This window comes from Echinococcus granulosus (assembly GCF_000524195.1).
Source record: "Echinococcus granulosus chromosome Unknown EG_S00037, whole genome shotgun sequence".
Lineage (NCBI taxonomy): Eukaryota > Metazoa > Platyhelminthes > Cestoda > Cyclophyllidea > Taeniidae > Echinococcus > Echinococcus granulosus.
Window position 1 is genome coordinate 347162 of NW_020170417.1, and position 10166 is coordinate 357327.

At 39.8% G+C, this 10166-nt stretch overlaps 1 protein-coding gene across 1 annotated transcript in view; it reads left to right on the forward strand. All coding sequences in view use genetic code 11, as the record gives it.

Annotated features, from left to right (window-relative positions):
- EGR_05241 (hypothetical protein) overlaps nt 1-5758 on the forward strand; it is a gene marked incomplete at both ends in the record, with an annotated part of 7617 nt that extends 1859 nt beyond the window's left edge. Inside the window, 3 exons of the mRNA XM_024494490.1 lie at nt 4144-4305; nt 5396-5490; nt 5641-5758. Coding sequence (XP_024351111.1) covers nt 4144-4305; nt 5396-5490; nt 5641-5758 — 375 coding nt within the window. The remainder of the gene's footprint in view (nt 1-4143; nt 4306-5395; nt 5491-5640) is intronic.
- Nucleotides 5759-10166: the final 4408 nt, after the last annotated feature.

Consider the following 10166-nt stretch of genomic DNA (forward strand, 5'->3'; position numbering starts at 1 on the left):
GAAGTGGAGTCAATCTGGGTGTTCTAAGAGTCTGAGGACCGGGAAAGAGGAGATCTACTAGCCTCGTCCTGCAAAGGTGACAGCGCCAGCGGATCTGCCTTCTTTCGAAAATGACATGAATTTGGAAGACTGGCTGAGAGCTGCTAAATTCAACCTCCAACCCTATTCCCAGTGCCAAAGAATGCCCCTGATCCTTCGCGCTCTACCCCATGATTTATTTTGGCAGCGGTCGACGCCGGCATCACCCACGATACCAAAAATGATCAATGCTGCGATAAGTTGACTCTACTTGTCATCACTCGGGAAGAACAAAGTCTTGCCAGAGATTTCTTCCCTTATTTCCAAAAAGCTGATGAGAATGATGAAGAGTATGCTAAAAACTAATGAGTTGTTCTAAAAAGACCTAGCCAAATGAGCAGTATTACTTGGCACAATCTTTCCTTACAGAGTAAGAAGTTATCTGCTCTACTTCTGCAACAAAACTCTCTAGCCGACTGCATTCTACTTCCTTTAAGCCTCTAAACAATACTCTGTATGATCAAATTAACTACAGCATCCTCGGAGCATGCGTTATAGCTCATTTGGTTGTCAAAACTGTCTGAGTGTGGAAATATTTTGAGCAGATGCAACATCCTTTTGGATTTTATTGGAATGTAGTTTACCCTTAGCACTCCCTGGATCCACCCAACATGCGTAACTGAATCTGTCCATTGATCCCACATTTTTTACAGACTCATTTCTACTGGAAGCCTCTTAAATTACTTTACATGTACGGGCCTATAAACCAGATTCTGGTGGAATAATGCACATGAATTGGGAATAATAATTTTAAAAATTAGCAATGTGACTGTTCTGTAAATTAATTAATCTGGTCACCACTGACTGCTGCCAGCACCCCGATTATCTGTACAAAATACGCATGATTTCAATAATGCTTATTCGAAAGATCTTACTTTTCTGCTATGACAATAGTTGAGCTAGTCAACATTAGTGAAGGGCTTTAAATAAAATCGAAATGACTCAAGGGTTGACTAATTTCCCCTGAAAAGGACGAATGCATTGCCCATAGCACCTCAGAAATTTGTGCTAAGTGTCAGTGCTTGTGCAGCATTTCATGCAACCCAAGAATCAACGAGACGTTTCGTTCTTGCTGGTGGCTTCAAGCTTGCATGTGAAACTAGAAAAGTGCTGTGCAATTGTGCAAAACACCTGTTCCAACCTATTGGGACAACTTCTCCTCTGTAAGAAATTGAACGACCCTCAGACATGACTCGTGGATGGCAATCAAAACAAAGTCATTTTAAATATTCTTCTACCCATTCTACACATGAGGGAAATCGGACACACACAGGCAACAATCCCGCTGAGACACTCGTAGGCAAGACTTAAATCAAACCACATTTTGGTGTGCGGAATGCCCCTTTGCCTTGGCCCAGTCGTTTTACTTGCACCATAATGAAGTAGGCAAAGACCAGCATTACTCAAAAGGCGCCAACCCCTTCCACCTGCCAGATTCGGCACTGAAGCGGAGGCAGTGGCACTGGCCAATTCGACACCCTCAGGCCTGGCAGGCTACATGTTTTCGCGTGAGGTGGGCCAATGCTGGCGCGTGGCGGAGGCGATGGAAGCGGGTCTGGTGGGGGTGAACGCAGGTGTCGTAAGCACACCAGAGGCTCCATTTGGTGGAGTCAAGCACTCCGGCATTGGCCACGAGGGTGGACCGGGCGCGCTGAAGGAATTCATGAACACAAAGTACATGTGCTGGGCTGGTCTCGATTAGACCTTCCAAATTGTGTCCCCTCCCTTCCTTTCCAACTGTTCATTCAATTCTGTAGTGTTTTGATATTGCTCTGCACTAGAATTGTCGTGCCTATCCTTGCCTCGTGGATTCAGTATTTACACTGCCTTCTGTCCGGTTTTTCAATTTCTTTGGAAGGTCGTAATGGACGAGGTCTGCCCCTTTGTCTCAGTATTTGTTTTGTCCCTAAATGCATCACTTTCCTTTACTTTTTCTACTATTCCACTTTTGGCTCCCAATCAGGCGACTTTGGGTGGCATCCGTTTCCACTTGAAGACTGTGACAGTTGTAAGAGCAAAGCGTTAGTAAGTGAAGTGCGTCAGTGGAGTCTGCTTTCTGCTGCGTTAATTAAGATCGCTGTTGTTTTGATTGCCATTTTGGTGCTATGGAGTCCTTTTCATGTCTGTTGTCTCCTAGTCATTCTACAGGTTAATGGAAAATCTCCCATACTGATAAGTTTTCTTTGGATCTGCGAGATAATTTGAGGCACTACATTGGTAGCAGCAGTCGGTGAATGTGATCCAAATTGGCGCAAAGCGTAAATTTTGTTCAAAAAAGAAGGAAGTCACCTGCTGTGGATGAATGAGGCTACATACACTTCCAAAAGAAGGGTGAGTTCTCTAGCTTCTGGTCCTGCCTACATGAGAGTAAGTCTTAGAGTCCAGTATAAATGTAATAAATATTTCTGGAAAAAGGCGCGGGAATTTTGCAAAGATTTGATAGCCCTGTAAAGGCATGGGTTTCCATTTCCTAGAAATGTCACTCCTTTATACAATTTGTCTTGTAAAAGAATCCAAGCCATTTCCATAGTGTATACTGCCTCTACAGGAATAAGTAGAATTCACTACTTCGTCTTCCAATTACAATGACTAGTGACGCCCAAAGTATGATTCAGGAAAGGCTTGTGGATAAGGCTCATAAGAGGAAAGGAAAAATGCTATTAAATCCACACATGTCATACCTGCCTTTCTGCAACGCCGACTTTTCAGAAGCTTGTATCTTTCGTTGCTATGGTGCATGGGTAAGCCAAAATTAGCCTTCTTTCAATTGAGTATAACTAAACTCTTCTTCAGAAATGAGTGGTAGGGCTACATCTGACATCAGTCGCTGAATATTACAGACGAAATCCTGTCTAGCACGATAAAAAATAATCTTCTTATAAGCATTACTTTGCTTTTGTCAAAGTACAAAATAATTGTTAGCGAATTGCTCTGTACAATAGCACCAATTCACCTAAATGCTCTCTTCTCCTCAACTATCATCTTTCTATTTGTCATTTTTGCCAGATATTGTCCCATCGCCGGTAGGTAGTCGAACCATCTACCACCGTTTAGGTGAAGACGTCAATCAACCTGAAAATGGCCTGATTTTCCTGGATTATATGCACTTGGCTAACCTATCCAACTTGTAGAGTGTTCATAAACGAGATCCTGGTTATTTTTTTTGAGAATTAGAGGACATTAATTTCTTCATTACGTGAGGCAAGGCATAACTGATTTTTAATCAGCAGCTTTGGAGTTGATAACCCAAACCTAAAAAAGATCTGCTTATAAATATCTCTTTACCCATCTAATCACCGAGGAGTCCCATTGCTACCATTGTAAAATTGTGGCAAGAATAATTTAAATTTACTTTTTCTGGGAAGCGAATAATCTCTTTGTCCTGAAACACAGTGCTAGTGATTATACAATGGACATTCTGCCACGTCAACAAATTTGTACAGTCGCTCGGTTTCTCTGATTACCCAATGTCACGGCCAGCTTAGGCTTTGAATGTTCCACCAATCGGTTTTGAGATAAGGTGAAGGCCAAGGCCAATTAAAACACCTGAAAACGTAGGGATGGGACTATCCCTTATCTTATTCGCAAAAAGTTGATTGCAATGTGGAAAATAGGAAACAATTTAAAAACCCAGAGGTTGGAAATGCCTCAGCTAGATGGCAGTGCAGGGTGACAAGGAGGAGCAGCTAGATCTTTTTGGCTGTCTTCACTATTTTATGAAGAACTTGCGCCTTTGACTTTTACCTTCTCATTTCATTGGCATTTAATTGGCATAGAGTTTTTCTTTTATACTTTTACTAACACTTTATCATTGTCGCACTCGGACCCTAGGCAGCTATGGTTGACTAGAGCACAGCTAATGCCAAACAACCGAATTCATCCAACACACCGTTCAGTTAATCAAAGTATGATCCAGATTTATGATAACTATTTGGCATTATAATCAAAACAATTTGAAAGTTACCTTTAGCCCAAGGACTCTTAAAGTTCTAACTTAAAATATTTTGTCACATACTAAAACAAATTTGGTCATTTTAAAGCAAATTTATTATGACGCCTTTGTAGCATTTGAATACATCTGGTATACCAAATTACAAAATATTATGCAAAAGGTACAAACCTATTTCATTCACTTCTCCTAATCCATTAAACTGTGGCCATTTCCAAGTTGTCAAAGCTAGCCTTGACAAGAATAGTGAATGCAAAATGCAAATTTGCCTATTCAAGGTATGAAAATGCCTCACAGGTTTATAAATTGTGCATAGTTTTGCGGGAAATATACCTTATTGGGGTTATTTTCATTAGCAGCATTGGTTCCTTTATCGCCTTTTTTTCCAGTTCTTTCGTACATTTGCTAATCTTCCTCAAATCCTAGATTATTTACAGTAACTAGAGTACGTTAACAAGTAGGAGTCATTCTCCTCAATGAATGGTTGAATAGGGAGGTAATTGAAGTGGCAATGACTATCTTCTCAAAAATGTCAAAAGGAGGTTCTTTTTTCTTTTATTCCATTTATTCCCTCCTCAAACATGCAACTCGTGATTCCAAATCTAAATGATATCTGTTTCTTTTTTCATATCCTTCCCTCCGTCAGCGTGTCCACGTAAGCTTGTCCATTCCTACGCATATCTCCGTCGCCACCCTAATGCCATTGTGCTCCATTTCTGGCTCTTCACTCAAAACCGCACCAGTACCTTCAAACGTTTGTATCTTCATTCCGTCTACATGATAAGGATGTCTTGTACTGTAGAAAAGGCTCCTGTTTCAGTCACCTACCAGTTTGATCATTCGCGCTCAATTTCTTAGTATCGTGGAAGGTCTCAAATGTCTCACTATCAATCGGCCCTTCTGATTAGCCAATATCACGTGCATATAGTCTAGGCTTTCAATGTTTCTTCAAGCACTTTGAGACCGATGCCAGCATAAAACCCACTAGCATACTATGAATGGGTGGGAGTGGGACCGCTTCTTGTCCCCATTAGTCGGCCACCGTTCACGTACCCACATCGTCCCTTCACCTTGCTCGCCTCTGATGAAACCGATGGTCTCTGTATTGAAGACCTCATCTCTCGCTTCTATTTTGGTAGCCAATTCAACAAGGTTCAAGCTCACGCTCTTGATCAACAGTTCATTGGACTCTCACTCTACATTCACACATAATGACGCCCGTAAGGGTGGGCAGGGCGCCGCATTTGTAACGATGGTGAACGAACCAGATTTAAATGAATTGTGTTGCTGATTTCATTGAGTGGGTGCATATGTAGGTATGTGGCAAAAAATGGTTTTATAGAATCCACATTCGCTATTGGAAATTAGCTCCATCATGTGTATTTTGCTAAGCCAGTTAACCAAGTGCTGCAACGAAACCAGAGAAGACAACTTAAGATGCAGATTTTTCTACTAAATTTAAAGTAAGTTATCTGCAGCGTAAAGAATTGCATCGCATTCCACTTTCCAGAAGCCAGAAATGACTTGGTGAGGCGATAGACCAAGGTGTCAAGGAGTAAAAGCGTTTGGTTACTAGCCTTCCCGCTTGTTTTACTGTTATTTTTCACTTTTAGGCCTTTTGCCTTCCCATCCTCAGTGAAGTTTTATTGTCATAAAGCAACCATTATAAAATTTCACCAACAACTCATAGTCTTCAGACTCAAGCCTTACAAATCCTGCAAGAAGGACTGAGCACCGCAAGTGCTGGACAACCAAATTCACCTTCAAGTTGATAATTTGATGAAATGCTCAATTCATATTTATTTTGAATATCAAATACTTATAATAATTCAAAAGTTCATTCCTAAGAAATTACACAATGTTAAAATTGGGCTTTTTTAAACAAGTTTGGCTCAGTTTAACAATACTAAACTTCATTTTTGTGGCATATTCTTAACAGATGAATTGGTAAAAAGCATATTTCCATTGTTTTTACCTCTTTTTTCTGCCAAACTATGCTCATTTCGATGTTACCAAGGCAAATCATGGAAAGGGTAGTGAATGTGAAAATGTAAATTTGCCTATCAATGGCATAATTCATGGCACAGGAGTACAAAGCGTTGATAATTTTCCTGATGTACTATGCGTCCTTAAGAGAATTTTCACGAGCATCATTGGTTTCTTCGTCTTTTCCTTACCTATTGTTCCACACATTGCCAGTCTTCTTTGGGTACTTGGTTGTCTGCAGTAAGTAGAGTATCTCCACAACCGAGAGTCATTCTCTTCTCACTACCAAACGAAAAAGCTTAATAAAAGGGAGAAGATGACCTGATGGTATATGAGCATAACTGCAACCCGAACTAACTAATCTCCTTGCTGGTATCCCTTGTTACACCTTCAGGCCTGACTTCGGATGTGCCGCTGTGATGGAATAAATTCGCCTCTTGCCTAACTGTGCAATCCTTTCAGCCATCAGCACCTGCACTCCATGATAAATCACGATCATCTGTCAGTTGTCAATCACTTCACCTTTTTCAATACAACGCCCTAGAATATTTGCCTATCAGCTGGAGGTCAGAAAATAATTTGTCCTATTTACATTGTATCGTTTACTAAATGCCAATTTCTTTTCCCTTAAGTTTGACATGTAGAACAGAGATAGCTGAAGCATTTGAAGTCGAAGAATAATTTTAAGTCACTTCCAGGATAATTATAGAGGAATATGGTCGCGATATCAACCACATAATAAGATGCAGCGCAACCAGTATTCCTCGAAGCCTTTATAATTACACTGACACAAGAAGGAGATTTGTCATTATCCCAGAGGTTAGCTGAGATGCCAGAGGCATGGTTGGAGGGCGATGCAGCTGGGTGAAGTGAGAGTTAGCGAGAATAACGCGAACCTTTATTAAAGGGTGTTGGCAAATCCAAATCACTGTAATTTATGGTACAAAGAGATTTTGAATAAGTGCTCGAGCCTGTGAATTGCAGTGTGTAAGGAGATTCTGGAGATTATTTAAAGAAGATGGATAGTTAATGGTATTGAACAATTTAAATGCACTTTAACCAAAATGAGCCATGGATCTAATTAAGTGTAGAGCTCTGGATATCAAAAGATTTGCAGTTCAGAATTCCTCTTCATTAAAAGATGAAAAGGTTAAAATTCGCTTTGCCTAGATATCGAAATGGGCCACTTATATTTTTTAGAATTTTAAAGGAGATCCTTTACTTCAAAATACGCCTATTATCCTGCAAATTGATTTGGTACAGAACACCTAATTGAGCTAATTTCCAGCGGTTAACGTGAATTTGATAACCGATCTCTTTGCCACATATTCAACCACCCATACATGCAATGATTTAAGTGCTGCTAATTATTTGGGCCGAAGTGGTTCGCCGTCGCCACAAATGCAGCACCCCATTCACGCTGGAAGGAGTCATAATATGTAAACGTTAATTGTGAGTGCCATAAACTGTTGATTGTGTGCGTGAGCTTAGACCCTGTCAAATGGCCAAACCGAAAAGACGGGAGATATCTTTAATATGAAGACCTGCGCAGCCGACAGGTGTGAGCTAGCTAGGGAAATAGCGTGCGTTCACGTGACTACTGATCTTGGTGTTAGCCATGACATTGACCTCAGGGGGATTGGAAACGTAGTCAAAGCCTCTGCCTATCTGTCTGCGATAGTGGGCAATCTGAGGTTCCGATTGATTGGCCGAGTTTCGAGAAGTTCCAAATTGTCTGGATTTTTGGCACTGGATTTTGGTTTTTTGTGGTTTTAGACCTCCCCAGCATATGGGCAGGATAGGATTGTGAGCCTATGAGGGTGTTGATGCTGTATTAAGTAAAAGACCCGGAATGAGGCACAATAGCATAAGGATGGCGACGGACATTCACGCAGAGACTGGCAAGTTCACCTAGCCAAACAAATAACCCATAATCCTTCTGTTACAAGATAACAACAATGTATTTAGAAGTGTAAAGCACCAAGTTTTACGTTAAATTTGGCCATATTACTAACAAGCTGATTTTAAATCACAAATCCTTAAATCACTGTCCTCTTCTTTAGTACCCAGGCAAATGAAGAATCGTGACAGTGGTACATTCCAATTAACTGGCTGATATTCCGTGACTTACAAGTAGGTAAAAATCGTAGAGATATACTTTATTTTTCGAACTAATTTTTGATAGATTGTGGTGATTTCTACATCAGCAAGGTAATACAAGACAAACAGGAGGATCACAAGCGCACGTACCCTGAAACACTCATAAGTTGTAACAAAATTTAACAGATTTAAGGAGGTTTTGAAGGGTCAGGGAAGTTTCCTACATGGCCAAAACTGCTTGACGTATTCATTTAGGCAAGAATCTTTCCCAAACTACTATCTGAATGTAGTTGAAAATACGCAATAAAGAGGGCCTAAAAAGCAGTTTTGAAACCGTAATTTCAAAATATTATTGACAAGAGTTAAAAATCAAATCATCTAAAAAAACGTAATTTTTTTTCAACTAAAGCAATGCAAATATTTTTTTCCTAAAATATATAATAGTCCTGAGATTAAGACATAATTTGCTTTCGTCATGTTTACCCATCCAGTTAGAGGCAAATTTAAAGGCGGTGTGTAGCTTGTGAAAGAAAGGATTCTAGGGATGAAAAATTATTCTACTTTTGGAGATTTAAAAGGAAATACAGCAGCAGAGAAAACAGGGGATTAAAAGATGAGCATTTTTAGTTGACTTCGAGGTGTTTTTTTCAGGCAAATCACCATAAAAATATGCTAAAGCTAATGGTAAATCGAGTTCACCATAGTGAGGACAACATTCACAAGACTGGGCCAAAGTGTTTTAATGTTTCAGAGGTAGAATTAATATGGTTTACTATTGCTTTTGTTGGTTCTAAAAAGGTGACTCGATTTTCAATAACTTGCTCGAGTTCATACAAGTGTTTAAACCCAAGGGTTATAAGGCATAAGTAGCAGGCTACTCTAGGAGCACTTCTTCCACCTGCGGCATTTTCCTCTAAATCCAAGTCTTCTTATAGAATAGCAGTTGGGAATGATGGGTGCGATTGCGGTTTATCTGTTATACGGGTTAATTTTGCCTCCGTTCAAGTTTTCTAAAACACCTCTTACCTTTGCTGTGCTTCATTCGGACGAAGGCGCAATTGGAGAAGGCACCGCCTTAATGGATCACTTTTTCGCATGAAGCATTAAAATAAGTTGTAGACTTATATTGAGCACACAAATAAAAAAACCGAGGTGGCTAAGGCTGTTCTGGATATGATAGATATTTTGGTGTCCATGTAGCCTAAGGTCAGCAGTGAGTGGATCTGGTGGAGGAAATAAAAGATTTTTGGCATTTTTCCTACACTGCAATGGATTTCCCCTCTCCCACTACAAATCAGTCAGTCAACTAGTTAGTAATTAAGCCATGTAAAATGCACAGTGCCTTTTAAATCTGTTCATGAAAGAAGTGATTAATGAGTTAGCCGTCCTTAAAGCCTTCTCCCATTTGATAATGCATGTTGGTGGAACCATTAGCTCACTAATCTTAACAACTTGACCTTTTTTGTTGATGTAAGTGGAGACCAGCAGCTTCTTTGCACCCTAACCCCAAATAAAAGGCACATATATTTCTACTCCTCAGGTTTTTACGAAGTGAGGTTCTTCTTAGATATAGTGCGCCAAACCAAATGATCAGTATCGTTTTTTAGTGAAACACTGGTATTGCATGTCAACATTTCCTACAACATTTATAAGCTCGTCTGATGATTCGTAAAATCTGGGATCGTGTCCATTAGTCCCCAGGGAGAGGTAATTAGTACAGAACGCAACAAATCATATAAAAATCAAGTTTGTTTCCTTTTTGATCAAGATCTGATTTAATTAATTTTTCTAATTGTAAAATCTCACAAAATCAACAAGCATTGGATGTAGCTAAGATAACTCTTCTACATTCCCTTAGAAATCATCAAAATGAGTGAATTTGGTGATCTCTGCAAAATATTATCTAAAAATATCAAACGCAAATGGTATTTTCTACCTAAAATTGCCATTTTTTAAACATTGGGTCTCATTCACGTATAAGCTCTGAACGAATTCAGATGTGGAGAGCTCAAAAGAATGACTGTCAAGAGGGATTTGATGATGGAAGAAAGGA